Below are 25,242 nucleotides of genomic sequence, written 5' to 3'. Positions count from 1 at the left end.
TTCCAGAGCAGGAATCTTAATTGTGTACCAGGCTTTACTAGGAAAAGTAGTGGTAAGCAGCCCATTGACTTTCATTGCACCTGTTTACTACTAATGATTTCCAAAGTAGTAACCTGCAACAAACTGATAAACTGGGTAACTGACCCGACCTGCGTCAGACTCATCACTGTGTTCTGTTATAGCCTATCATGTTCTCCACTATGAATGTTGGCATGATCACCACTTTATAAATATGCCATACAGCACTAAAGTGCTATTAGATACTGAATTTCTAAGAATCTTATCAAAGTGATGATCCTTTTGAAAAGTAGTGATCTTTTCAGCTAATCACCACCTTTATGATTTAGTTCCAATTGTGTTTTTATAGCTGAACTGGATTTTGTAAATAACGTTTGCCGTCATTTGGCTAAAGTAGGTTTTTAGGCATTTTGATGCTCACCTAGGTAATATCAGAACATAGTGGGGACTGACTCAGCTGCTGGTACGAGCAGACACCACCAGGCAGAGCTCTGTGATAGCTGCTTCATCCAAGGTTCATATCAGTGGTAATATTGGCTTCAGCCCCCCCCCCCCCCTTCCCCAAGGTTGTTCGATCTTCAAGTGTGTGGGGCGAAAGGGATATGGAGGCTGCCATATTTATTTTCTTTTAAGCAATACCAGTTGCCCGGCTTTCCTGCTGATCCTCTGCCTCTAATACTTTTAGCTATAGACCCTGAACAAGCATAACAGATGTTGGTGGTGTTATTCAGACACTACTGCTGCCAAATAGATCAACAAGGCTGCCGGGTAACGTTTATTATTTTAAAAGGAAATAAATATGGCAGCCTCCATATACCTCGTACTTCAATTGTCCTTTAAAAACCCCTTCGACACAAACCTTTTTTGGTGAAACTGCTGAATAGCAGGATGCAAAAATCTAAATGACCAGAAAGAAGGGAGCGTTAAAGAAAACCCTTATTCATCCTTTTAATTAGCTTTTTTACATTGTTAAATTGGTAGAAATTATAAAACCTAGTATACCACTTTTTGTCTTTAGCACCTAGACCCCCAGCACTTTAGACCCCCAGCTGGCTGAATGGATGAGACTCAGTGACTGGAATGAGAAGTAGTAGTTGTACCAATCTCACTCCGACAATTTTTGAATGTGTACAATGCTTTAGGCCTCTTTTCCACGGGAAGCTGAACTGCATGCTGCTGCAGCAGCCTCCTGGCCACAAACCACAAGCGCCACTCGGCCACAGTTACATCCGAATGGCAGCGCTTGGTAACTCTGCATGTGTCACGTTTTACGAAATCGTCTCATGTTGCAGCTGAGGATAGCAACCACTGTACTCAGATGCAATTCCATGGGGGTGCCACCTATCCACCACTCAGGGCTGTGGAGTCTGAGCAATTTTGGGTACCTGGAGTCTGAGTCTGTGGTTTCATAAACTGAGGAGTCGGATGATTTTTGTACCAAATCCACAGCCCTGGTAAGTACTAGATTAAGGAGTCAGAGTTGAGGAGTTGAAGTCATTTTGGGTAGTCGGAGTCAGTGGATTCACAAACTGAGGAGTCAAAGTTGGAGTCAAATGATTTTTGTACCTACTCCACAGCCCTGCCACCACTCGTGCCGAGCGCTAGCAAGCACCCAGCCTGTGAATGGGAGCAGCTGACAGGCGGTGAATTCACCACCTTCTTGTGGAAAAGAGGCCTTATGGAGGGACCAGTGGCAGTGGAACTAATGGAGGAACCACACTGGTGGTGAAACACACTTTACTGCACACTCTGCATCTTAACCCTATTCAACCAGAGATTTCTTATAACATGGTATTTTGGGGGTCAGAGTCTTGTGGTAATCAGTGGTGCATTCCTCAGAGTGACGTGAAATATGCTCTGGTATACCTCATTTTTTTGTCAAAGGAGGACTATGTTCAGAACACTAGGAGCCGTTTGAGAGGTGACTTGGTCGGTCCGAAGCGTCAATAAGGGACATGATCCCTCAGGCAACAATTTGGGACTGAGTGTTGTACATGTGTCGCTATCCTACTGATTAGTGGTGCATACGGAGGAGGGAGAGCACTTGACAGAGCAGGATGGGTAAGCAGGAGAACAATTCCATCCTAATCTCGGCCAAGATAATCTAGCACTCCAGATCTCTTAGCATGCATTGGGGAGGATGAATGGCTGCTGTACACATGCTAGATTCTAGGCAGAGGGGACCCTGAGTGATCCCTGTGGTTGCTTAGAGATCTGGCACTGAAGAGTGAACCCATCATCGTTGCACTTTCCATGCTTGCTGGAAACTGCCCAATTGTCCTTCACTTAATCATGCCTCCTCCTCTCTCCATAGACATGGTACACACTGTTCAGTTATATCTAAGAATAAGTCCTTATGAGCAACATAAACATTCTTGATTTACTGCCTTCATTATTTCCTATAGGAAAACTGTCTACAGAACAGAGAATTAAGAATTTTGAACATTGCTAATGTGTTCTCTTTCCAGACAAAACTTGTTCAGAACCAGCCTTATGATGAAAGCCTTGACATCCACGATTCAGAGGAGGTAGCCAGCATTCATTCTGCAACTCCACGCAAACCAAGTAAGTCAGAAATATAGAAAAAAAGGAACAGAAGAACTTGGTATTTGGAATTACGGTACTTAAAGAGAAGATTGAACTAGACTTTTAATATTTTTTTCTGTTAATTTACCAGTTTCTTCTAAACGCACTCCGGGGAAACTGAAAAGCATGACTGATCCAAATAGTAGTGAAGAAGATGAAAATGCCACGGTAATCCAACAAATGAATCTGTAGATGATGCATTGTAACATAGAGGTGTATTTACGAAGCCGCGGTTAGCAGAATAGCGTGCGTGAAGTTTTACCGCACGATAAGCAAAGCAGAATGCAATACAGTACATGCAATGCATTACACTCTTCTGATCATGCATAACACTTTACACACATTATTCTGCTTACTGCAGTGTAGTGAACACACCACTTAGCTGCTTGATCTGGCATCTTGGCAAATATGCAATTAATTTTTTCTCCTGACTTTTCACCTAGGTGATTTTTTTTTCACACTTTGTCATAAAATACTTTTAAAACCACTAGCAAGCAAGAAAATACTCAAAATTATTTTTATAGTGGTTTTTTACCAACATTTGGTATGTTTTTAATTGTAAAAAGCTGAAAAGTTATTTTAGCGAGAAGATAAAAATTATCTTCCCCAGAGATAACTCAGGAGAAAAAGTGAATTGCATATGGGCCATTGTCTCTATGCAGCTATCAAACCATGCAAACAGAAGAAACAAATGGTACCAACACTGGAGTGCACCACTAAATATGTGCAAAAGAGCTTGTAATAGAGGGGGGTAAAATTGCTCTGTTTTTACAAAAATTCACTTTCCAAAGAGAGAGAGAGAGAGAGACCTCTCACCTACTTGTACAGCCAAGACTGTTCTTCGATGCATTGCATCATGTGTGGATTACTACAGTGTTACAGTAATTCTGGATCTGTGAGGTGAATGGTTTTGCTATTTTAGATAGAGGTGATGTGTGAGCAGGCTGATAAATAGCATGCTTGTTTACCTTGCCAACCTAAAGTTCCACTTAAACTTATTAGCAGCTTCAAACGACGTTTTTCGTTTGAAAGCTGCTGGTGCATTCTAAGCCTCTATCTGCATATCTCGTTTGGGTTGTCAGTGCAGCCAAATGAGCAGGTAGCAGGCAGCAGTTATAGTTACCAGTTCCGGACGGCTGCTTCTCTTCCTCCACCAGCGGCTCTGAACTTCTGACAGGGGTGATGGAAGAGACTGTGGCACTTTAACGCTGATATGGTCTCTTGAATCACATGTCATATCATGTGATCAGAACAGAGAAGACATGCAGGATTACATTGCCACCGAAGTGGAGGAAGAAGAAGCCGATCCAGCTGCCCGGACAGGTAACTATGAAAGATACCTGCCGCTCCCACTCTGCATACCCTGCCGAGCCTGCCAGGCTGATGGAGGCACACTTCTCCAGTGGCAAGAAAAAATTGACTCTGCAGCCAAATAGTTTTATTTTATTTGGCTGCTAAAGGGTTTAAGCAGTCGGGCAGGATTTTTATTCCTTCTGACAATTCCCACAGGTACACCTCAACACACTTAAAGCAGTAGGATTAGCCATACTATGCCAGGGAAAAAAACACATATATAAATAGATAAATACTTGATCTACTTACATAAAACATGTATTGTACTGTCCACGTTTTGATTTCAGTGAATTTTATATAGTAAATTAAGATAATTCTGTTCCTGGTGGGGGCCATGTCTTTTGTCCACAGTTGAGGCTAAATCCTGATGTCATTTCTGCCCTTTACTTTTGTATTTTCTCCTCCAATCGCTGAATCACCTCAGCCTTGCTTGTAAACACAAGTGAGCAGGGGATCGTGTTTCAGATAAGCAGCTAAGCAGGGAAATAAATGGAAGAAGAGGAATATATTATAGATAAAAAGAACACCCAGCATGCAACGGTTTGGCACTGACTACTAAAGGGCCATTGCTCCTTAGGTATGTGATAACTCCAAATCATAACAGCAGAGAAAGTTTTGAATGCAGGATTAGAATCTTTATTAATACACTAAGACCAGTTGCTGTTGAAATTTGATTTTTATGGTGACACTCCCGCTTTAAAAGAGAACCCAAAGCTCTCACAAAATTCCCTATGCATGTCCTGCAGTAACATTGTGTAGTTTTTTTCAGGGCTGTGGAGTCGGTCCAAAAATCTTCCGACTCCGACTCCTCAGTTTCTGAAACCATGACTCCGACTCCAACTCTGACTCCGGGTACCCAAAATTGCTCAGACTCCGACTCCGACTCCTTAGTCTAATACTGAACAGGGCTGTGGATTTTGTACAAAAATCATGCGACTCCGACTCCTGACTCCGACTCCTCAGTTTCTGAAACCACGACTCCGACTCCGGGTGCCCAAAATTGCCCCGATTCCGACTCCTCGACTCCAACTCCGACTCCACAGCCCTGTTTTTTTTATTCCCATTCTTGGCCATTCTGTAAACATGAGTATGTGATCAATATTTAGATCAATGTAGGTTGGTTTTATGTGGCTGTGTAAGGTCACCAATTGTTCCATCTGCATAAGTATATGTAATATATCACAGTCAGAAGTATGCTACCTTCAGCATGTGAAACAATAGTAGAACCACAACTCATCTGCCTTCCATCAGTCATCTCCTGTTAGTCTGCAGTGCCTGCCGACTTCCTCTTTTTTGGCTTCAACTATGTAGAATGCTGTAGGCACTGCCACACTCCCTTTATCCATATGTTACTGGGCCACAAACAAGTATCACAGTTCCCTTTCCCACAGAATCACACAAGAAGTTGTAGACTTTAAATGAAAAAAACAAACCAAAACGTACATTTATAGTAACTTAATAAACAGCCATGACAGGCAATTTCCAACGATATGCAGATGTTACCAATAAGGGCCTATTTCCACTATACCCAAAACCGGGCCGAATCTGCAGCGTTTCCTTGTATACGACTGGGGTGGGGAAACTCTAACTAGTGGCTTGCTGTCCAGATGGAACTGTGCAGCGAACCTGGACAGCATGCTGCAGTTTTATGTAGCACGCAGCCAAATCCCTATAGCAGCGCATGGCACGGCTTCGGGCTGCAGCCTCGCAGCAGAACAGGACCCCCGACCAAATCAGAAATGGCGGCAGCTCCTAGTGGAAATGTACAAGTATAAGTGACATGCTGTAGGTATTACCAGTAGCACATAGATGATAGGTGATAAAGCAGATGTCAATGATAAGCACATTTTACTAATGACAAGAAGATAATATCAAAGGCAAATAATTCCAGCTACATGCATAGTGATAAAAAGATGTCAGCAACAGGCAGGTAGTGATCAATAGATCCTGGTGACAGGGTAGTAATAGATTCTAGTGACAGTCAGGAAGTAATAGTTAGATTCTGGTCACAGCCAGGTAGAAATCGTTAGATTACATACATAGACATATGACTATGGTAAGGACTAGATTGTGAGCCCCTCTGAGGGACAGTAGATAGACAAGACAATATACTATGTACAGCACTGTGTAATATGTCAGCGCTATATAAATACTAAATAAATAAAAAATAAAAAAAATTCTGATCACAGCCAGGTAGTAATAGTTAGATTCTGGTGGCAGCCAGGTAGTCATAATTAGATTATAATGACAGGCAGCGATTGATAGATTCTAATGACTTCCAACTGGTGATAAGTAGATTGTAGTGGCAAGCAGTTAGGGATTGCTAAATTCTAGAAACCGGCAGCAAGTAGTGATCTATAGATTCTAGTGGTAAGCAACTAATGATTGCTAGGTTCTAGTGGCCGGTAGGCAGAGGCGCTTCTAGAGACCAGCTGACCAGCTAATTGAATAGAGCGCCAGATTTATGGCAGGCACTTTGAGGGAAAAAAAAGTTTATTTTTCCTGTCCCTAGAGACTGAAAACTTAGGGAACGGAGATAAAAAGTTCTAATAAAAGCCTTTGCTGCTCAGCCTCAAATAAGGAATCTACAAACCTTTTGTCTACAACACTTTGTATGGCATTCCCTAATGTTAGTGTTATCTCGAGATCTAGAGTGTGTCTGTGTGACTCCTGTCCTGCCCGCCCCTCCTTATGACTTGAAAAGAAGAGAGTAGGATGGTGTCTGTGTGCATTCCAGAACGGACTAGCCAGGAGGAAGGAGGGAGATTTTCCTCCAGGCTGCTGGTACAATATATATAAGGCAATGTGAAGCACTAGGCTGGTTGAGGGAAATAAATGTACAATTTGATGGCAAGCTGGTAAATGGACACAGCATGATGCAGAAGAGAGGCTTGCCTCCTACAGTGTCCTTAGAAAAAAATATGTTATGTGGCTGCAATACAGATAAGTTCTCTGCTCCATGTCAGGCTATACTCAGTCTCTCTTCACTCCTCCTCTCTCCCTCATTCACCTTTGATCAGCCCCCCCCCCCCCCCCCCCCCTTCCCCTATTGCTGGCTGTCTTTTACTCCTCTCAAATCAAATCAAAGATATCTTTATTGGCATGACCAAGATTAATTACAGGTATTGCCAAAGCAAGGGGAAAAGGGGGACATGGAAGGGGGGTAGGGTAGGGGACAATGGCTAAGCAGTATGTGGACATTTTTTAGGTTTAGAGTTCCGTTATGCTCCTCTGTCTGTGGCATGCTGTGACATAGTGTGCAGCGGTTGTCACTGTGGATTCCTCTTCTCCCAGTAGGATATATGTTTTTCTCTCATCTTCTAATGTGAGAAAGTCTGGGAATAGTTCCAACAATTTCTTAAAGTAAGTGTCCCTGGTTGCAGTATATTTGGGGCAGTGCAGCAGGAAGTGGCTTTCATCCTCAAGGGTCTTCTGTTCACAGTGTTGGCACAGTCTCTCCTCCCTGGGTTTGTACGTCTGTCTTTGTCTCCCAGACTCTATTTCGAGGTTGTGAGCGCTCAATTTGCTGACACTCAGGATTTTCCTCTTGAGAGTTTTGGAGCTTTTCCAGGTATGGGGCCATTTTATATTCTCTTTGTAGAGACTGGTATATGGTTAGCTTTTGTGACTGTTTTTTTTCACGCCTCCATTTTTCCACATAGTCCTCTGGATAGTGTAATTGTTAAGGGCTCTGCCTCTGGCACAGGCAACCTGGGTTCAAATCTCTGCTTCAGTAAGCCAGCACCTATTCAGTAGGAGACCTTGGGCAAGACTCCCTAACACTGCTACTACCTACTGAGCAAGTCAGCACTGAGTCTTTACTGAAAGTAATTATAAATGTTCCTTGTTACTCTCTACTTTGCCTCCCCAATCTTACCCTTACAATTGAATCACCCAATCTTATTATTAGTAACCCTAGCCTATAGCTGTCAATACATGCAATCATTTTTACAGACAGATTCTTTCAAAATGATCGAATATGGCGATTATTAACCACCACATCGATCAGAATTTCAATCAATCCATGGCAAAAATGTACCAAAAGTACAATCAAGCAGTACATTTTTACAATTGGACACAGCGGTATAGAGGCGGTAGATCGGCGGCTCGTAGTATTGCACTGAACCACTACTGTAATACAATTATTTTCTGGTGAAAAGCTGCCGCATTGCGAATATTTTCATGGCGGGGGGGGGGGGGGCGCCACTCCTTGCCTGGAGTGACAAAATGGCCAGAGGCGCCCCTGCCGGTAGGTAGTGATTATTATTATTTATTGTATTTATAAAGCGCCAACATATTACGCAGCGCTGGACAATAAATATATACAATGATACAAGGATGACAGACATAACAAGGTTATACAACGTAGAACAAAGTTAAACATGCAAATTGTTCAAAATACATGATCATGCGATATGGGCTGGTTAGGTAGGCCCAGTAGTACAAGTACAGGCTGTCATAGGACAGGAGCACACAATCCTGTAGATTACACTAGGGAGTGGAGGACCCTGCCAGAGGCTTACAATCTAAAGGGTGGGGTGGAAACACTAGGTGGGGCTGCTAAATATTCCTTAGAGAGTTACTGTGTGGTAGGAGGTGGGTAGGCCATCATAAAGAGGTGGGTTTTGAGGGCTTGCTTGAATGTGTTGAAAGAGGGAGCAAGTCTGATGGGTGGTGGAAGGGCATTCCAGAGGGTGGGGGCAGCTCTTGAGAAATCCTGCAGGCGGGCATGGGAGTGTGAAATGCGTGGGGTGGTGAGGCGAAGGTTGTTGGAGGAACGGAGGGGGCGACATGGTGTATACCTGTGAACAAGCTCTGAGATGTAGGTGGGGCAGGTTTTGTGCACAGATTTATACGCCAGGCATAGACTCTTGAAACTTATTCTGAAACGGATTGATAGACTATAGTGGCTAGTAAGTAATAATCAATAGATTACAGAAGCAGACAAGTACTGATTGATAAATTCTAGAAGCAAGCAAATAGTTATCTATAGATTCTATTGGCAAGCAAGCAGTGATCTAGAGATTAGTAGTCTGCAGTGAGTAGTTGATGCCAGACAAGTAATACGTGAGTAATAAGTATATTAGCGGGTGCTTAATACTGGTAACAACCGGTAGCAGTAGGTGGTAAGTAATGGGAGATGAGTCAAGTTGTTGCACGCCTCTGGTGTCAGTGGGCCAGATTATACAACAGTGAGTGGCAGAGGGAGGGTATGTCTTCCACCCCCCTGCCCGCCACTTTCCTTCTCCAGTGCCCTCTGCTTCTGACAACCCTCCAGTAGTCTCCTCTTCACTCTTCCTACACCTCTAACAAACACTAGTCTATACATTTCCTTCTTCAAACTGGAGTTTACTTAAGTATTTCAAAATAACAAGTACATTTTCTAAAAGTACTGTTGATAATTCTTACATTATTTTGAATATTTATGTATGTTTTGCTCCGTTTTAAAGAAGAAAGAGAAAGCTGCGTATAAGCCTGGAGAGCTTCGTGGTGGCTTCCAGCAAGAGTTTAGTGATGATGAAGATATGGAGGATACGGGTGATGATGATGATGATGACGACGATGAGGATGACGATGATGAGGATGATGAAGATGAAAATGGTACTTCCAATGTGGGGTAAGTTAGGACAAATGATTTTGTGATCAACTGAGGGAATCCAAAAAGAAAATTTTTTTTTTTAAAAATAATTTTCAGAATGGGTAGAAGAAGTAGATCATTTGCCATGCTTTTATTGATGTTGAGCTCTCTTACATTTCACATCATTTGTCACTCAGACAGATGGCAAGGTGGGATTAAAAATTACAGCTGTCCCCTCCCTCTGGGGGCATTTTTTTCCTAGAACTTCCTGTTGGGCCATCGCTAAAAGGTCCTTATCCTGTTAGGCTGAGTTTCCACACCACGCTGATTTCAGTGTTTTTCCGTGTAAAAAAAAAAAAAAAAAAGATGCAGAATAACTCACTACAATGAACGTCAATGGGTACATTTCCATAAGATGCGATGTGTATAAGAAATTTTTACAGCGTGCTCCATTTTTTTTACAGTATAGCATTCGTTTCCCATGTATTGATTGTCAGTTACGCTAGTCGCATGCGAAAATTCACATATGGAAAAAGGTATGCGATAATTAATATTCTTGTGAAGACTGAACGTTACGTTATGGTTCCATTTTGCTGGCACATCGCAGTGTGAGAGCACATCTGAATCCCTCTAGCTGTGCCCATACACGTCGACCATCCAGTAAAAAAAAAAGTTTTCCTCGCATGCATTTCAATAGGCTATAAAATCGCAAATCACAGAAGTGGAACCTGCATTTAATAATCATGTCTGGCAACTAAAGAGTCTGCAAGTCGCAAAAACTGCAAGCCCCTCCTACTTAGGGGGCTAGCATTTAATCAATCACTAGCCCTAAAGTGGAGCCTTTATTTTCAGCGAGGTGTGGTTATTTACCACCCTCTGAAACTGCACAAAACAGAACAGGGAAGTTTGAGCGCTCCATGTGCCACCATGGGCAGTAATGTGCATTACGGCTTTATCGGCGCTTAGACAGTAATTTACTTTGAAAATAGCGTAATTCGGCCACCAACAATAGCTGGCAGCTGAATTGCATCTTACCTCCTGAGCCTATGGCGGCCACCGGGACTTTTAAAGGAGCAGATGAGCCGTTTTTCGGCTTCAACGTGCGCCCAAATTTCCCGGTGCCATTTTTGCACATATGCCATGTAGAGGTATTTTTCATTGCAAATACCAACATTTTATAAATAGCCCATAGTTTCTACCTGTGATGCACTGCAGTATGCAGCAATACAGGGTGAAGTGTAAGGCTGCAATAAACAGTTAGACAAACGTATTTGGAAATATATATTCTTCATCTTTACTTTTCTGTTATAGATATGACCCTGCAGATTTTTCGCATCTCCCAGTATCATCTGAGATTAAAGAGCTGTTCCAGTACATTACCAGGTAATACGTCGCCATCAGTAGCAAAGTAGGGCCAGGATAAATATGGATAATACATACAACTCAAAATACCATTTTTATAATTTTGCCTTTTTTCTTACAACCTGTATCCGCAGTCTGTCTCCTCAAAGTATGTATCTAGATTGGCTAGGCAGACTGAATAACACCAGAAACAAGCATGCAGATAATCTTGTCAGATTTGACAATAATGTCAGAAACATCTGATCTGCTACATGCTTGTTCAGGGTCTATGGCTAAAGTATTAGAGGCAGAGGATCAGCAGGACAGCAAGGCAACTGGTAGGCCTAGTGCACACCAGAGCGGTTCTGCTGCGGTTTGCGATCCGCTTGCGGGTGCGGATCCGCTAGGGTAATGTATTTCAATGGGCTGGTGCACACCAGAGCGGGAGGCGTTTTGCAGAAACGCATACTCCCGGGCTGCTGCAGATTTTGGATTGCGGATGCGTTTCTGTCTCAATGCTAAGTATAGGAAAAACACAAACCGCTCTGAAAAACGGCAGTTCAGAGCGGTTTGCCAGGCGTTTTTTGTTACAGTAGCTGTTCAGTAACAGCTTTAATGTAACAATATATGAAATCTACTACACCAAAAACGCTTCACAAAACCGCAAAATGCTAGCTGAAACGCTACAGAAAAAGAGGAAAAAGCGTTTCAAAATCTGCTAGCATTTTGCGGATCTGCTAGCGGTTTTTGGTGTGCACCAGGCCGTATTGTTTAAAAGTAAATAAATATGTCAGTCTCCATATACCTTTTGCCTTGTTCCCTTTAAGGCTCTTGTGTCTGTCACGTAACTGTATTGAGCATTGAGAGGTGCTCAATGCTCAGCTAGATTACATGGCTGGCACTGAAACGTGGCCTGACGAAGTGGGTCTTACGCCTCCTCCAAATGCATTGCCATAGTGCAAATACAGTTTTTCGTTTTTGTTTTACTAATTACTGTGTCATCCTTGAGGTAAGCCACCTCCTATGTTGGTTTTACTAATAGATATAATTATTGTCCCTTGGCTCCTCTTTCCCCCATTAAAATATTTAGTGAATGTAGTTTCCTTCCAACCTCCCACTGATAGGAGGATTTTTGTAAAGTGATTGTGGTAAAATTGTAGTAGTTCTAGTTTCTCTACATTTGAGAGACCTGCTAAAGTTTGAAATGCTTTTACGTCTTTTATCAGATACACACCACATACCATAGACTTGGACCACAGGTTGAAGCCATTTATTCCAGACTTTATTCCTGCTGTCGGCGACATTGATGCCTTTTTAAAGGTATTGTACTCCGTACAGTCATAATGCAGAAACATCAGGATTTAAAACAGGATTCAGATGTCAGAAACGTGACAGAAATTGAGATTCTCTGGCTTTGACTTTGCATTCATGAGCTTGTAAATGTTACTTGTAGATATTTTAATCAAAAATACTTGGCATAATGGCTGGGCACGTGGGAGAGTGGAAGAGGGTTGGGGTTAAGGGCCGGTTTACACTTGCTTAAAAAAAGTACCCATTCGGGATGTTTTTTAAGCTCCGCTTAGTACAGGAAGTGGATCCTAATGTTAAAAATAGGCTCTGCCTCCACTAAAAAAAAACCCGGATCCGCTTGCATAACACTAAGCAGATTGTAGAGTCTGAACTTGACACACTAAGCTAATTTCCACGTCCGCTTCGCCTGTTTCGATCACCGCCATGACGTAATACTGACGTGTCCTGCCGCCAATCGGTCGCTCATGCACAACCCGGTAGCTGGAATAAGCATGGAAATCTCCATTGGGCAGCAAAAGACCAATGGGAATCCTCAGCAACAAGCCTATAGAGAGCCCCATGCTCCTGCTGGAGGCTGAATATTGATAAACCGAGTGACAGCGGGGCAGTTGAGCAGCGATGCATACAGGAGGAATTGATCGACGCAAGACACATGATCAAAATGGATGTGGAGTGTTCGGTATCAATTGTTGCAAGCGGATGCAAACTGGACAGGGATGCATCTGCCTAGCAGATGCCTTTCTGTTTCCGTTTTGCATCTGCTCTAGTGGGAACTGACCCTAATAATGATTGGGAAGGGTCACATTTAAAATATCGGCCATTCCATCTTGGTATTTAAATATAATGAGCTGTAAGTACCCATAGAAACTTGATTTTTTTTTTTTAAAGTATAAGTGCCTTTAGCAATAGTACAATGTTAAAAATATGTTTAGTACTGTAATATATTATGCTTTTTCTCCCCTCTTGTAGATCCCACGACCTGATGGGAAGCCTGATAATCTTGGTCTAATTACTCTGGATGAACCATCAACAAAGCAATCAGATCCCACGGTTATGGCTCTTTGGTTGACTGAAAGTTCAAAGCAACACAGCGTTTCGGTGAGTTAGTAAGACCACATGTAAAAGTAGTTTAGTATACGTAGCCTCTATAGGCTGTAATAATGGTTGAACCTTGGGAAGCAACAGAGATCTTACAACAGTAATCTTGCAAGTCATGTGGTTGTATGAAGTCCTATTTTAACTGCGATGCTTATGTTTTCTAAGCAGCAACAAATAAAGGTCAAGAGCCTGGATAATGCAGAAAAAAATCAAAAAGCCATAGACTCTTGGATAGCAAGTATCTCTGAACTACATAGTTCAAAACCCCCAGCTACTGTTCATTATAACCGGTGAGTTATTTATGTTTTTTTGCGAGTATTGCCCCCATATGAGCAGTTTGTAGTTAAAAGAAGTCACAGTGGTCACTGCATGCCTGATACATGGATCTTCATTGCAGCACAGTGCGTCTTGACAGTTATATTTTCACACTTAGATTCTGTGCTTCAGTTAAGGTGCCTACTGATGATACAATCTAGATTGCACAATTTTTTACCAAATCTATGTAGTAGAAGGGAAAACTTCAGTAAATATGCGTTGAAAATGAAGATACTTTACTTAGTTCTTTTCATTTTCTATTTAAAGTAAACCTGTAAGGATAAAAACCTTCCCTAGGGTGTACTCACCTCAGGAGGGGAAAGCTTCTGGATCCTAAAGAGGCTTCCCCTGTTGTCTTTCGCAGGCCTCTTCCACTGCTGCGACCCTTGGTAAAAATAAACAATAACACCAGCAGTTGCCGCTGCACCGCAGCGTGCAGACACAGTAGCGACTTTCCCCTCAGGTTCTGGCGGAAATAGCCAATCTGCTATTTCCGCCAGAGACCATCGGAAAGCCACTACTGCGACTGCACGTGGCTGCAACTAGAAGTTTCTTGTCCCTGGGCTTCTTGGAATTTGTGGGGGTCCCAGCACTGGATCCCCTCTGCTGAGGAGGATGGAGGAAGCCTCTTTAGGATCCAGAGGCATCCCCCTTCCAAGACAAGTGCCCTCTGAGGACTTTTTTTTCCCCCTTCTAGTGCATTTTAAAATAACTTTTTAGCACCCTGCAATTGAAAAAGCACTAAAGAGTAGGTGAAAAGGGACTGTCAAACTATTCTGAGTATTATCTTGCTTTCTGGAGTCTTAAAGGGCATTTTATTGATAAGGTGTAAAAATGACACCTAGGAGCAAACTTAGGAGAAAAAGTGTATTGAATAAGGGCCATTGATCACTGTGGGTGACAGTGTATTTGCTACTGTGGGCAACAGTAACTGTGCGTGTATGCAACTTCACCTCACTTTGCCATACCACCTCCCGCATACTTCCCCTATTATAGTTTCCCCTTTCCTCCAGGTATCTTATACTGTAATCTATATTGTCTTTAGGACTATGCCAGAAATAGAAACCCTAATGCAGGAGTGGCCGCCTGAATTTGAACAGCTCCTTGGAAAGGTAAGGCATCTAAATAGCATGGAAAAGGTATAGATACTTGAAGATGGAGGGGAGGAGTCTAATCCATGTCTGTTTTGCTTCTAAATGTTTTGTGATTTGTGAAAAAAAAGCTGGTAGTCCCGGGGGCTAGTTAGGGATTCTCTCTTTTTTTTTTTTTTTTTTTTTTTTTTTTTTATATCTGTAACCAAGAACCAGAGCATTCCAGGAAATAGCATCAAAGATCTGGTACAATGAACTATCAGCTCACTGATAAGATATATTAAACTGCAATTTTTTTATCACCTCCTGCCACAAATTCAGCCCATACACCAGTAACACTTCCACTGTGCGAAACCAACATGGAATACAGACTGTCCATCACTATGGGAGGATGCCAAGCCTTGGCATCTTAAAGTCAAGAGTGACAATAAGAGTTACCAGGGAATATAACCCACCAGATACCCATTTGTGCTATGCATTCTTCTGTTTAGCAATTAGGTTGATCAAGGGCCCCACATTTGGTTGAAAAGACTAGTTGCTAATACTAATTATATTGTTTAAGAAGTAGATAGAATGCTCAAGTAAATATATTTCTTGTATGCTACGTATTATCCCATCTTTTGAAGGAGGGCTGGCATTTCAGCTCTCGGCAAACACTGCCTTGGCTATATTACACATTTTTTGCCAAAACACCAAGACAGGCCTTCAACTGAGCAGGTAGCTCCATTGAACCACAGCACAGAATACAGAGTTGAAATTAGGTCATTCGTGGGCAAGGCCAACTCTAAGGAAGCACAGGACCAGCCCCCTAACCTGCATGTATTAAAAAATGGTTCATGGGCATCAGCGCCCACAACCCCCCCCCAATAGGCCCTGCAAGGGATGCAGCCGCATGTTGGCCCAGAAGCAGCAGAGGGCCTCGTGGGGGGAGAAGTTTATTTTCCCTGTCCTGAGAGACAGACAACTAAGGGCAAAAGCTTTCTGCTCTATGCACAGTTGTTCTAATGACTGCATCTGCTCAGCCACTAATAAGGAATAATGCAAAGATTTGTAGACAGTCCCAATACAATGCTCAGCAGGGTCTTGTGTAAAGAGACCTGCCCCCACCCTCTGCACCCCCTCCCCAAGTGCTCTGTATTGTAGTGATGTTGGAGAAGTCTGCAGAGCTGAGATGGACAGAGTGAGTGTAATAAGTTGAGGCTGGGAGCACACTAATCTGTCAGTGTTCTGTATGCGCTTTCTGCACACCATGGGCTTCATTCACTAAACTGTGATAACTGATATCACGGTCGCATTAGCGTTTTGCATGCGTAATAAACGTAACGTGCGCAAGACGCTAGTGCGACCGTGATATCAGTTATCACGGTTTAGTGAATCAAGCCCATGTGTGTCTATATGTGTGAAAACATGCACACTTATCACAGAAGCTGATGTAATTGATAGAGCAAACGTGTGCAGTGCTTCACTGTTGTATGTCTGTATTTGCATGGGGAAAACACATTCAAGTGTGCATTAGCCAATTGAATAACATTGGTTCACAATTTACCTGTGCAGAAACGGGGGGGGTGGCGCCATCCAAAGTTTTGCAGGGGCCCCGGTGATTTCTAGTTACGCCCCTGCCCCCCCTTCCTCCCCACCTATCCAATGTCCCTCAACAATTGATTCCAATTTAGAGTGTCCCTGGAGGAAGCTATATTTTTTGGAGAGATCTCAATTTCCTACAATGGACAGGAAGTGAAATAAATTATTACACAAAGGGACACAAAACCTAAAAAATAAGAATATATATAAAAAAATTCTGGATTGGGCTTTAAACTTTCACCTTGCTTTTTTTTAAACAGGTGGGCTTGCCAACTGCGGATGTAGATTGCGACCTTGCCACTTATATTGATATGATATGTGGTAAGTTTAAAAAAAAAAAAGTACTGATAATACCTTTGTAATATGATACAAATCAGTTGCGTTTTTGGGGCTTTTTATACCCGCCTATTCACCAGAAAAAAAAAAGTTTATATTTCTTGAAATATGTACCGTATATACTCGAGTATAAGCCGAGTTTTTGGGACCAAAAAAGTGGTCCTAAAGTGGGGGTCTCGGCTTGTACTCGAGTCACTATGAAGTCACTATGCAATAGTGTCCCTCCCGATGCACCCCCACCGCAACGTGAAGAGCTCAGTGGCAGCGCTAAAGAACTGTGATGTATTGCGTGCTCCCCGAGTGTCCCATCGGAATATGCAGAGCCGTGTAAGTGCTGCAGGCATCTTCCCCACCCCCCAAATGAGAGTCCCCCTGCACATGCAGCACTGGTAAATGAGGAATTTGTAGCATACCTCTTCCCTGTCATCACCGCCGGAATGTCCGAGAGTTCCCCGGTATGTGGAGCGCAGTGTTATTCTTTCGCTGGTTCCCAGTGCACGCAGCTTTGATTCCTCTGCAACTTGTCAGCTGCAGTCTCATTGCTAGGGCGGCCTCTAGTGGTGCCTATCATTACGTACTCCACTTCAGGTGTCATAGTAATGGGACAAGCTGACAAGTTGCAGAGGAATCATGGTGGCGTGCCCTGGAACCACGGAACAAAACAGCATTCCGCTCCACATACCAAGGGACTTTCTGACATTCGGGGGGTGATGACAGGGAAGATGTATGCTACAAATTCCTCATGTACCAGTGCTCTATGTGCAGGGGGACTCTCGGGCATTCGGGGGATGGGGAAGATGTCGGGGAAAAGGTATGCCTCAAATTCTGCTCTGGAATGCAGCACTTACACCACTCTACATATTTCCATGGGACACTCGGGGAGCACGCAATACATCACAGTTCAGGAAGTGGCTCACACTGACATTTACCAGCTGCACTCTGCACATGGCTGAAAGTGAGGACACGGCACAGACACTGACCTGTGAGTTTAAGAAGCACCACCACTCTTCAAATGCAGCTTCTCTGATCATGCTGTATTAGGGTGCACTCAGAGGAGGCAGCCAGTGCAATATCCAGGAGTAGAGATGGCAAACCACAATAGATATTTCTTTCTTGCTTGATAGTTGGTTTGCTTATATTGATCCTTGTTATAACTATTGTGGGTAGAGCTGGATTATATTATTTTCTGCAGTAGGCCAATTGTCTTTTACTGTCTCTGCCTTCTAAAGGCAGCCCCTGTTCTGTATACTTTAGGCGTACTCTTCTATACACTGCAGTCCCCATGTGCAGCAGTAGCCCTCATTACAAGATTAATGTGCATATGTTACTACTAACCCCTCCAAGTCAACTGTCTTCTCCACACAATGCTTTGTTCTGCACCATGAGACCCCCCATTTTCCTACCCTCGGCCTATTCTCAAGTCAATCATTTTTTCTCATTTTTTTGAGGTAAAAGTTGGGGGGTCGGCTTATACTCGGGTCGGCTTATACTCGAGTATATACGTTATGTATTTTAAATTTTACAATTTTTCGGGAGGCTGATTATTATAGTGATTGAATTGGAGGATGAAAAGAACCGCTGAAAAGATAATGGAAGCTGTTGGGCCTTAAAATTGTAGTAACCTATGTATATCCACAAGAGTGCGCTGTCCAAGCTTCAAAGCAAAAAAAGAACAGGAGAGCACTTTCATGTAAAAGTACTGTATTGTATCTCAAAACCTTAGTAGAAAGTTGTGACAGTGTGTAAAATGTCAATACAAACAGAATGCGATAATTTGCAAATCAGGTAAAAAAATCTAACACAAAACACGACATTTGTAAACGTTGAAACGGAAAAATATTATTGTTAAAAAGATATATGCTTATTCGGAATTTGATGCCAGTAACATGGTTTTACCACTTTGGATTGTCACTTGATGGTTTCATATCTCTATAACTGTGAAATGATGGGGCCAGTTGCTGTAGTTGTGTAAGTGAAATAAGCCATTTCTTCCCGATGTAGGATTGCAGCTACGCAATAGATTGGTTTCTCCTTTTTTTGTAATTACCGTGTTGCAGTACACAAGATAGTTTTAATGGGTAACAGGTCTGAACTGCAGTCAGACTAGTTTAGCAACCTGACTTTTCTACTACGGAACCTGTACCTCTGTGAAAACTGTATGGAATTGGAAGCACCAAAAATATAACACAAATCAAAGGGAGTGTAAGCACATCAGTTTACCTCCTGAATAAAAACTGTCAGAAGTTTATTAAGAAAAAAGAATTGATGTCTATTGAGCGCAATAAACAATGCATAATTTGTTTTGTAAACTTCAATTCAGACCGCGTATGTCTTCATTCAGGCAGTAAGTTGCTTTGCTTATACTTATTTTTATTTCTTTTTTTAATAAAACTTTTTTTTATTAAAGTTTAAAAGTAAAAAACAAACAAACACACATAACAGATCACATAAACATTACTTAAACTCTTACAGTGCAAACCAGCCCTTATGCAGGCTAGGAAATCTATTCTGCGAGTCCTTTTAAAGGAAACCAGAGCTGAAAGAAATTAAAAGTTATATACATACATTGGGCTTCCTCCAGCCCCATCCGCACGGATTACTCCCACACTGCCATCCTCAGTCTTCTCCCTCCTTCGGTACCGGGTCCCGTAACTTCAGCCAGTCACGGCCAGCCTGCGCAAAAGAAGTGCCCCCTCTACGTATCGCTCTGGAGTATATAGATGATGGCAGCAAGTGTTCATTGTGAGTACGGCCACCTGGCGCTGCAGCAGCGGACTGGTAGGAGGTCTTTTTGGATCCTTTCATTAATTCACAGCATATGCAAATTAGTTTTTTTTAATTCAGGAGCTTGTATCACTGCAGGGGGGTGGTGGAAGCCAGCTTTCTTTGAGCGGGTCTATACACAGTATGTAGTGAACAGGTTGATGGTTAAAATGATCTATTTTTCAGTTTGGATTTTCAAGTTTGGGACCTTGTCTGACCTTGGAAATAAGATTGCATAATATGTAAACCACACAACTGTTTGTTTTTTCCTAGGTATCCTGGATATTCCTGTTTACAAGAGTCGAATACAGTCTTTACATGTTCTCTTCTCCTTGTACACAGAGTTTAAAAATTCTCAGGTAAGTATTTGAGTTAAGGCATTAGTATGTGAACGATTGACTAAGATTGGGTATTTTATCTAATGAAATTCGGCACATTTTCTGCATACAGGGAAAATGTGTCCAATTCCCTCAACTATGACTCCTACCTCAGTAATCTGTTGAAGTTGATATTACTTTTTTTTTTTTATTAAAATACTTTATTTTTGTTTTTTTTATTAACCACTTGCCGACCGCCTTAAGCCGATGGGCGGCGGCAAGGGCTGGGCCCAAACGACCGCAATACGCCCATCGGCGGTGGCGGGCGTGGTTATGCGGCGATTGCTGTCATTCGTGACGCGATCAGCCGCCGGTGACTGGCTCCGCCCCCCGCGCTATAACCCGCCGGCCGTTCGGAAGCGCCGGCGGGTTACTAGCACCCGGATCGCCGCATACAAAGTGTATAATACTCTTTGTAATGTTTACAAAGTGTATTATACTGGCTGCCTCCTGCCCTGGTGGTCCCAGTGTCCGAGGGACCACCAGGGCAGGCTGCAGCCACCCTAGTCTGCACCAAACACACTGATCCTGCCCCCCTTCCCTCTGATCGCCCACAGCACCCCTCAGACCCCTTTTTGCACCCAATCACCCCCCTAATCACCCATCAATCACTCCCTGTCACTATCTAGAAACGCTATTTTTTTTTAACCCTAAACTGCCCCCTGCTACCTCCTGATCACCCCACCACCCCTCAGATTCTCCCCAGACCCCCCCCCCCCTTTGTACTGTATGCATCTATCCCCCCTGATCACCTGTCAATCACCCATCAATCACCCCCTGTCACTGCCATCCATCAATCAGCCCCTAACCTGCTCCTTGCGGGCAATCTGATCACCCACCCACACCAATAGATCGCCCGCAGATCCGACATCAGATCACCTCCCAAGTGCAGTGTTTACATCTGTTCTCTACTCTAAACACCCACTAATTACCCATCAATCACCCCCTATCACCACCTGTCACTGTTACCCATCAGATCAGACCCTAATCTGCCCCTTGCGGGCACCCAATCACCCGCCTACAAGCTCAGATTGCCCTCAGACCCCCCCCCCCTTATCAATTCGCCAATGCAATATTTACATCTCTTCTTCCCTGTAATAACCCACTGATCACCTGTCAATCACCCATCAATCACCCCCTGTCACTGCCACCCATCAATCAGCCCCTAACCTGCCCCTTGCGGGCAATCTGATCACCCACCCACACCAATAGATCGCCCGCAGATCCGATGTCAGATCACCTCCCAAGTGCAGTGTTTACATCTGTGCTCTACCCTAAACACCCACTGATTGACCATCAATCACCCCCTGTCACTGATACCCATCAGATTAGACCCTAATCTGCCCCTAGGGCACCCAATCACCCGCCCACACCCTCAGAACGCCCTTAGACCCCAGCCTTGATCACCTCGCCAGGGCATTGCTTGCATCTATTTCCCCCCTCTAATCACACCTTGAGACACCTATCAATTACCTCCTGTCACCCCCCTAGCACTCCTATCCATCAGATCAGGCCCAATACAACCTGTCATCTAAGAGGCCACCCTGTTTATGACCGGTTCCACAAAATTTGCCCACTCATAGACCACCTGTCATCAAAATTTGCAGATGCTTATACCCCTGAACAGTCATTTTGAGAAATTTGGTTTCCCGACTACTCACGGTTTTGGGCCCGTAAAATGCCAGGGCAGTATAGGAACCCCACAAGTGACCCCATTTTAGAAAAAAGACACCCCAAGGTATTCTGTTAGGTGTATGATGAGTGCATAGAAGATATTATTTTTTTTGTTAACAGTTAGCGGAAATTGATTTTTATTGTTTTTCTCACAAAGTGTCATTTTTCACTAACTTGTGACAAAAAATAAAATTTTCTATGAACTCACCATACACCTAACGGATTACCTTGGGGTGTCTTCTTTCTAAAATGGGGTCGCTTGTGGGGTTCCTATACTGCCCTGGCATTTTAGGGGCCCTAAACCGTGAGGAGTAGTCTTGAACCCAAATGTCTCAAAATGACCTGTGAAATCCTAAAGGTACTCATTGGACTTTGGGCCCCTTAGCACAGTTAGGCTGCAAAAAAGTGTCACACATGTGGTATCGCCGTACTCAGGAGAAGTAGTATAATGTGTTTTGGGGTGTATTTTTACACATACCCATGCTGGGTGGGAGAAATCTCTCTGTAAATGGAGTAGTACAAACTATGAGATAGAGTAAAGGAGGAGTGAGACCTGATTGAATACAAATCAGTCTTATTCAAAAATACAAAACTTTATTCAAACATATGCTCATTATTAAAAACTGCAAGATAAAATCCCACCATATAGCCCATCCCCCACCCCATCCATGCACATACCCACCCAGGCGTCCCCTATACTCTCCCCCTCCTAAGCATAAATGTATCTCTGGATCGTGTGCACACGTATTAATGGCTGCGCAGCCCTGCAAAAATAGATCAAAACCTTGTTATGAAAAAATGTTGCTGAATCTCTCACAAGCGGAGATTTATGGATATCATAAGCAGTTCATTTGAAAAATGGATTCCAGAACATTCATCCAGTACATAATGATTTCTTCATATCATATAGCCTCCTATATTGTATGGGGACCGTGCACATAATCATTCAATAGAACAAAATAGAGTACTCAGCGTCCTATCAGGCTAGCAAGTCACCTCAGTGTAGTATGTTGATATGGCAGAGTGCAGTCCTGTATTATAGCATAGCATAGCACATGCAGTATGATTCCTAAGGAACTTTTGGCAAACAAGCACATCAAGTGGCAGCATGTATCAAGTTGAAGCAGCAGCAAGGCACATCCAGTGCTAGCCAATTCGTAAAGCAAAACAAGCAGACAAGGTGCATGGCAATGTTAACAATGTCTCTATGCAGGCAGCATGTGCAGTTGAGGTGCCCTGAGGGCTCTTACTGTATCCACCAGTCTGGGGCCTTGGTGTTGACCTGCTATGACGGAGCCTGGCAGCATGGAGGGGAAGACCTCATGGTGGAGGACGGCGTCCTCGATCGATTTCGCCGGACTCTGCCGGCTTCTTCAGGAGGCGTGTCTCTGTGGACTGCGCTGCGTCTATGTGCAGGCCGCCGTCCAATCCGACCGCAGGTACGGCATCTCCCGCCCCCACACCAGGGCCAATGCGAGCGGAGGGGCGGAGCAGGCAGACACGACGGGCGCGCCCAATAGCTCACCCGGCGCGTCCGCCAAGCCCCCCCCCCCCCCGCACGCAGGCCCCGGGGAAGGGGCGGGAGACGCCAAAGCAGCCGGATCAGACGGCAGCAGCACAAACAGACACAAGCGCTCCACATCCCATCCCAAAACAACATCACAAAAACAAAACAACTATACAATGATGATTATTATTCGCAATTAGAAAACGCCTAACATATGTATATGTGGCTTTACAAAACAACAGAGATGAATACTTTAAATCACAGTGTATAAGATTCCGCTCACTCTTACGTTTAGACCACCCCCATCATAAAAAAGAAGAGATGTGCGTACATGCACATCCCTGTCCAAATGGGGATCAAGCCAATTATGGCATAAACACTAATCAAGAAATTTTCTCCATAAACATCATGCGGAAAACTAGATATGAGATGCCCCAGCAGGGAGCCCCCAAAGCCCCTCCCACTGGAAGAGCAACGCAGACCCTTCAGGTGTGGGATGCTGCACCAGAAATCCCTAAGGTGGCAGAAAGGGAACATAACTTGTGTTTTCATTGAGGCCTGGTTCCTTAGTTGCCTCCAGATCAAATATCCACCTTGCTTCACGTTGTAGAAGCAAACGATCCATATTACCACCTCTTGCAGAGTTATGAATTCTGTCCAGATCAACAAAGCGCACATGTTGAAACCTACCACCGTGAGCGGACTTAAAATGTTTCGCCACGGGAGTGAGGTTGTTATAATTTGGACTCTTAATACTTGCAATATGTTGCGAGATGCGTGTACGAAATTCATTCTTGGTCTTTCCCACATAAAAGGCCCCGCAAGTGCAGAGCAACAAGTATACCACAAGAGTAGTACTACAATTTACATAGTGTGGGAAACACCAATCCCGGCCATCCGGAAGGCAGACCGATCTGCCCACCTGGATATAACGGCATACCGAACAACCACCACAGGTATATGTACCAGTCACCTTACAGTGCTTTTTGTTGGCCCGAGGATCGACAAAATGACTGTTCACCAAAAGATCCCGTAGGGACGGTGCCCTCCGGAATGAATAAAGGGGAGTTTGTGTTAACACCGTGCTCAATTTGGCATCGTTAGTGAGGATATGCCAATGCCTATCCAATATCCTCGAAACCTCTTGATGCTGTGCCGAGAATCTAGTACGGAACCTAATTGCCTCTGACCTCTCACGGGCGGGACATCTACTTCTATCCAATAGGGCAGATCTGTTACTAGCATTAGCTCTCTTATAAGCCTTAATAAGAGTCTTATTCTTATATCCTCTTTGTCTGAATCTCGCTCTCAGCTGCAGGGCCTCCCTCTGAAAAGCATCATCCTCTGAACAGTTGCGTCGAATCCGCAAATACTGTCCAGTAGGGATACCATTAATAGTATGTTTTGGATGGAAACTTTCTGCTCTCAGAAGTGCATTTGTTGCCGTTTCTTTTCTATATAAACTTGTAGAGACAAGGCCCGCAGTCGAGACCAGAAGATCCAGAAATGGAACCTCCACATGACTCATGTGCATAGTAAACCTGAGATTCCTCTGTAAATGGACAATTGTGTTTAAAAAAAATCAAAAATGTGTCATTTACAGAGATATTTCTCCCACCCAGTTTGTGAAAAAAAAAAATACAAATCAATTTCCGCTAAGTGTCATTTTCCGCTAACTCGTGACAAAAAAAAATTCTATGAACTCACCATACTCCTAACAGAATTCCTTGGGGTGTCTTCTTTCTAAAATGGGGTCACTTGTAGGGTTCCTATACTGCCCTGGCATTTTAGGGGCCCTAAACCGTGAGGAGTAGTCTAGAATCCAAATGCCTCAAAATGACCTGTGAATAGGACGTTAGGCCCCTTAGCGCACCTAGGTTGCAAAAAAAGTGTCACACATGTGGTATCGCCGTACTCAGGAGAAGTCGTATAATGTGTTTTGGGGTGTATTTTTATACATACCCATGCTGGATGGGAGAAATCTTTGTAAATGGACAATTGTGTGTAAAAAAAAAAAAAAAAAAAAATTGTCATTTACAGAGATATTCCTCCCACTCAGCATGGGTATGTGTAAAAATACACCACAAAACACATTATACTACTTCTCCTGAGTACGGCGGTACCACATGTGTGGCATTTTTTTGCACCCTAAGTGCGCTAAGGGGCCCAAAGTCCAATGAGTACCTTTAGGATTTCACAGGTCATTTTGCGACATTTGGTTTCAAGACTACTCCTCACGGTTTAGTACCGTGAAAGCTGCAGTGGTCTGAATGGAAAAAAAGGCTCTGGTCCTTAAGGGGCGAAAAGACTGTG

The 25,242-nt window shown here is 43.4% G+C and overlaps 1 protein-coding gene across 3 annotated transcripts in view; it reads left to right on the top strand.

Moving 5' to 3' along the window:
- IFT46 (intraflagellar transport 46) overlaps positions 1 to 25,242 on the top strand; it is a 29,828-nt gene that overhangs the window by 1,334 nt on the left and 3,252 nt on the right. The window contains exons 2-11 of one of the 3 annotated variants that reach the window (XM_068240819.1): positions 2,487 to 2,583; positions 2,696 to 2,772; positions 9,411 to 9,574; positions 10,847 to 10,918; positions 12,103 to 12,196; positions 13,157 to 13,285; positions 13,451 to 13,575; positions 14,646 to 14,712; positions 16,533 to 16,593; positions 19,645 to 19,730. In XM_068240819.1, the coding sequence (XP_068096920.1) occupies positions 2,487 to 2,583; positions 2,696 to 2,772; positions 9,411 to 9,574; positions 10,847 to 10,918; positions 12,103 to 12,196; positions 13,157 to 13,285; positions 13,451 to 13,575; positions 14,646 to 14,712; positions 16,533 to 16,593; positions 19,645 to 19,730 (972 nt within the window). Of the gene's footprint in view, positions 1 to 2,486; positions 2,584 to 2,695; positions 2,773 to 9,407; positions 9,575 to 10,846; positions 10,919 to 12,102; positions 12,197 to 13,156; positions 13,286 to 13,450; positions 13,576 to 14,645; positions 14,713 to 16,532; positions 16,594 to 19,644; positions 19,731 to 25,242 lie in introns of all 3 variants that reach the window. The other 2 variants (XM_068240818.1, XM_068240817.1) reach the window with 2 other exon arrangements.

This window comes from Hyperolius riggenbachi, chromosome 6 (genome assembly GCF_040937935.1).
Source record: "Hyperolius riggenbachi isolate aHypRig1 chromosome 6, aHypRig1.pri, whole genome shotgun sequence".
Classification (NCBI taxonomy): Eukaryota; Metazoa; Chordata; class Amphibia; order Anura; family Hyperoliidae; genus Hyperolius; species Hyperolius riggenbachi.
This window is presented reverse-complemented; position numbering and strand designations above follow the sequence as displayed.